Below are 5,009 nucleotides of genomic sequence, written 5' to 3'. Positions count from 1 at the left end.
GGAACAGGATAATATTTTTCTACTGCTTGTTGTTTATTTTCTACCTTAATGAGATTTTTATTTAATTTTTAATTTTCTTTTGGACTGTTACGTTTGTGTACAATATGAAATGAGGCTAAACTACCTAAAATAGTAAATTATGAACACCATTGCTTCAGGTATCTGATACTGTTGTTTTAGGACATGAAAAGATGGATGATATATCAACATGCACTATCATATATTGTTAGCTGGCTACTAACCCAAGAGAAACTATTTATATGCATGCATTAACCATAAACTATAATCCGTCTTTCTAGCCACCTAACTAATGACAGGTCCTATCCATCTATACCAGAAATCTGTGCCTTGGATATGAAACTACCTACTATTCCAAAGTTGTTATCATTATTATTCAATTATATAAATTGGTGCTGAGCTTTTCTAATACTTTGCAAATTCAAAATTTATTACACAGATATAGACAACAACTGATTGTTCTGTTGTATTTTACCCATTAGGTTAAAATCTCATTATATCTTAAAGCACTTTAGGGTAAATATATGTAGAGGTAATAATCTTAAATTACATTTGCCTGCTTAATATTCAGTCACTTAGGACATTATTTATAAAACAAAATCCAAAGAAAGCAGAGCATCTAATGCTGTAATGCAAAAATTTCTTTATTGAAGGAAGACCCAGGAAGGACAGAAGCTAAGTTAGCTTGACTGAAAGGGATTACTGAATTACTTAGGTCTTTGTTGCAGTGATAGGTACACAGTTTGAGTACTTGCAGTGCTGATTCCAACTCCGCATTAGGTTCATGCCTATCATAGAGATAAGAATGAGCCATAAAGTACATCTATTTCTCATGTTATGTAAATTGCAATTACTAATCAATACGTGTTACTAACAATGTAATGTATTTGCAGTGAATGGAATGTAAAGCAACATCTCAAATAGAATAGAATTTTCTGAAGAAGGGTTTAGGCCCAAAACGTCAGCTTTCCTGCTCCTATGATGCTGCTTGGCCTGCTATGTTCATCCAGATCTACACCTTGTTGTATCAAATAGAAGAACTTCTTTAGCTGCTAGTTATCCATTGGTTTTTAATTGACTAACTTCAAAACAACTTTTAAAGTGATTTTCAGGCAAAAGATTTGCAACTTGAAGACTCCTTAAAAGGGGCACACTCTAAAGTTTGTCAGTAGAAAGTAAATTCAGTTTAAATGTGGACAATGCATTGTTCAGGAGAGCAAAAAGTATGTCCTGTAACAGCAGTAAATACTGCAAATGGACAGCAGTTTAATGAGCATCAAGAGGCAAAACACATTTTTAATAAGCAAAAGTGTGATGTTTATCTTTCATAATGTTTGCTTGAGTGAAAATGTCAAAAGTGTACTTTTTTCATATACTTGTATCAATACAGCACATGGAATATACTTCAAAACAAAAAGTGCCAAATCAAAATGCTGATGTACAAATGTGTGCATGTAATGCTTTGTTAGTTGGCTTTGAATACAAACTTATTTCTGGTTAGTAAATGTTCACATGAAATTTTAATACCTTTATGAAACAAAATAGTATTTTTTGTGGTTTTTTTACATATCACATATAATGAACATTTTAAAAGAAGAATAATATCATGATGAAAATTTGGGATAAAACCTTGGCTCCTCGGTTTCACATTAAAAGCTTGGAATGAAGAAATTTTTGACAGGGAAAAGGATGCCTTGAATTGATTTTATTAGTAGGTTTAATGCATTCTAAATACAAAAATACAGTTTTATAAATACAAGTCACACTTCTCTGTGACCAGAAATTAAACACTTAGTATATCATGAAATATCTGTAACTCATTAACTCATACCGGCAGAAACAACTTTTCACCATAGGAAAAAAGACACAACTGTCAACAACAATATCACAGCAATGCCGGAAATATACTTTACTACCTCCCACAGAGATCTACAAGACTGTAGAATTGCAAGTCCATGCATTTTCACCGTCCCATTTTTTTTTTGTAAATAGAATATGTTTGAATGGCCAAATTGACTTTTCAAGTTTTTAAATGCGTTTAAAACAATATTTATTATGAGTACTCAGATTTGGACATTCTTCTCTACAAACATTTCAAGAGGAATGAATTACAGAAGGTTCCTCTGGGGCAGTCACAGAGTCTTCCAATTCTGGCTCCTTTCCTTACAGCACATTGTTCCCCAGCATCACACTGTTAAAAAATAATTAAGAAGCTATTTCATTCTGTTACAGTATTAAAAATGAGTTGAAAATTCAATTAAAAAATTGATCTGAATTAATTATTTTTCCTAACAAGTAATATTGGTTTTGTACGCAGCCAAGTACACCATGGATCTTATAAATCAGAACAGTATTCATTCATTTTAAGTCAGAAAATGTTCTAGCAGTAAAAGGGGAAGAAACATATATTTTTTCTAATTTGAACTATTTCACTCCTGGTGTGTGTGACTCATTCTGGTACAACCAGTGCCAGCAGTCTCCTGACACCTTGCTAGACAGGCTGCTTTGCCTTAACCTATACATTGAGGCTTGACAAGTTATGAACATTGAGCACATTTCACCTGAAATAAGTCTTGCTCTCATTTCTGATGTCAAAATTTGAGCACTTTCTGGAAGTGGTCACCATATAACAATCATGAGTGTGAAACTTTTTTAAAAATTTTACTAATTCTAATCCATAGACATTGAGAGAATGTTATACTGCAACCAACACACTGAGATTGTGAGATTAACTAATGCAGCACAAATCAAGGATTGAAATACCCTTCAACCAAATGGTTCAGCTTTGTATACTTATGTAAATTTGGAGCTGGAATCATTTTGGACCTGAAACTTCAACTCTGTTTCTCTCTATACAATATCGCTAGACCTGCTGAGTTTCTCCAGCATTCTCTGTTTTTATATCAAATTTCCAGTAACCATTTTATTTTTATTGGTACAGTTGCTTACTGGCCCTGTTTGTTTATTCTACTAAATCATTGACGGTAAAAATTATTATGAGACATCTGCTTCACTTTAAATAGTGCAGCATTTTTCCCTTTGTCGAAGATAATGTAGAGAACAGTTTAATAGGAATTCTTGACTGTGTCATCACTTACCTTATGTTTGGCATCATTTAATAATTAATGGTATAATTTGAGCTATTCTGCTATTGATCATTAATGAGTATAGATGCTTCAAACTGTTCCACTGTAACTACTTCTCATTATGTGAACTTCTTTGATGCAAATGAAAATTTTTATCTGTTTGCTTCAAAAGTATTAAATGTAAAATTTATTTCATACATTTAAGTCTTAACTCAGATAGGTCATCATACACATCACATCAATTGCCCAGAATCTGGAATTAACAATCTAATGATGACCATGAATCCACTGTCCATTGTCAAAAAAAAACCTAACTCTCCTTTAGGGAAGAAAATCTGTCATCCTTTGTGCTGGCCTACATGTGACTCCAATGTGGTTGACTCTTAACTGCCCTCTGGGCAATTAGGGTTGGGCAATAAATGCTGCCCAGACAGCAACACCCTCATCCAGTGAATGAATAAAGAAATAATCCTATTATATTGGTAAAGATATTGTCAATTTAATCAGTCTAAAATGAAACTTATGCTCTCTCTCTCTCTCTCTCTCTCTCTCTCTGTCTGTGTCTGTGTGTGTGTGTGTATGTATGTATCAGGGACATTAATTTTTTTAAATTTAATTCTACATTGCTCGTTTTAAATATCTTACCATTGGGACCATTCCAAACTTTTTCTCGTAGGTTGGCATCCTCTTGCTTTTCAGTTTCTCAAGAACTTCCTGCAATGCTTCAATCTGCGTGAAAGCAAATAGATTATATTCTTGCACTAAATCATTTAAAAGGCGGGAGAAGCTCTCCGGGGTAGGCGAGTTTTGTTCAAGCGGAATGAACTTGCCTTACCGACGTTGAAGCAGAAATGTTCTTAGTAGATCATTTCCCACTACATCCCCAGCGCCCATCCCAGTCAGATATGTACAAATCCCGAGTACCTTTTCGCACACATTTGTCCTCACACTTACCTAATTCACTTTTGCTGGGATCTTTCAGCAAAATAACGTGCCAGTTTAAAGAGAAGCATTTATTTCAACGGATCCCAATAACCCGGTTTCCAAAGATTTCAAAATACTACACAAATGTCAAATGCGTTACCATAATGTGAAACGTTGCTTTGGAATTAAATTAAGTAACTGCTGCTAGCTTTGCACAGATGAACTGTAATTTTTAAAGTAAAATTTGACAATCTTTGATGGCTTACCAATTCCTTTTCTTGAGAGGAGTCTTCTTTGACTGAGTAACGGTCTATCGATCTGGCCTGCAGCTCTGAGTCCTGGCAATTGGAGTTGACGAGCAGAGCAGCGCTCAGCAGAGTGAGGAGGCAGAGGCGAGTACTCTCCATGGTGCTGAAACTCACAGTCTGGCCACCACAGAGCGGATCCAAACTCCGACTCTGCCGGCCCTTTATATAGCAAACGGCAGTTTTGACACAAGTAAACAAGTCCCCAGAAAAATCAATCAGAACCTTGGAATATTGACGTCAGAGAGAACGCAGCTCTCGGCGTTGAAGAAGTATAGAAGAAAACAATCTTTTTGAAAAATCCTCCATTCATTCTTCATTGAAGGAAAAGGAATCTCGAGGGAAACAGGGAAAGGAGCTGTTGAATTATTACTGTTCAATACCACTGTAATATATTCCACACACACGTAAGAACAGACAGAAGTGTCAAAGGCAAAGAGCGTGAGAATAATGAGCCTGTATATAAGAATCAGTGATCGCGAAATGAAGTCTTTGACTTTGCATTCTGTTTAACAACCTAAGTCGTATACGTGTAGAACAAAGGTTCATGCATAAAGAGGGGAAAAACATCTTCTCTTTGAATTTATGCGTTCGTGAAGATGTGCATTTTCGTGATCTTGTGTAAATTCTCTTCATTTTCCCACCTCCCCAGATGGCCAATGCAACAGATGGATTT

The 5,009-nt window shown here is 35.1% G+C and overlaps 1 protein-coding gene across 1 annotated transcript; it reads right to left on the bottom strand.

Moving 5' to 3' along the window:
* Nucleotides 1-1,661: 1,661 nt before the first annotated feature.
* On the bottom strand, nucleotides 1,662-4,677 carry LOC125451125 (cocaine- and amphetamine-regulated transcript protein). The gene is made up of 3 exons (XM_048527891.2): nucleotides 4,295-4,677; nucleotides 3,750-3,833; nucleotides 1,662-2,209 (listed from the first exon to the last, which is right to left on the bottom strand). Exons 1-3 carry the CDS (start codon nucleotides 4,433-4,435, stop codon nucleotides 2,102-2,104), a joined length of 333 nt encoding a protein of 110 aa, XP_048383848.1. The 5' UTR covers nucleotides 4,436-4,677; the 3' UTR covers nucleotides 1,662-2,101.
* Nucleotides 4,678-5,009: the final 332 nt, after the last annotated feature.

This window comes from Stegostoma tigrinum, chromosome 3 (genome assembly GCF_030684315.1).
Source record: "Stegostoma tigrinum isolate sSteTig4 chromosome 3, sSteTig4.hap1, whole genome shotgun sequence".
NCBI lineage: Eukaryota > Metazoa > Chordata > Chondrichthyes > Orectolobiformes > Stegostomatidae > Stegostoma > Stegostoma tigrinum.
This window is presented reverse-complemented; position numbering and strand designations above follow the sequence as displayed.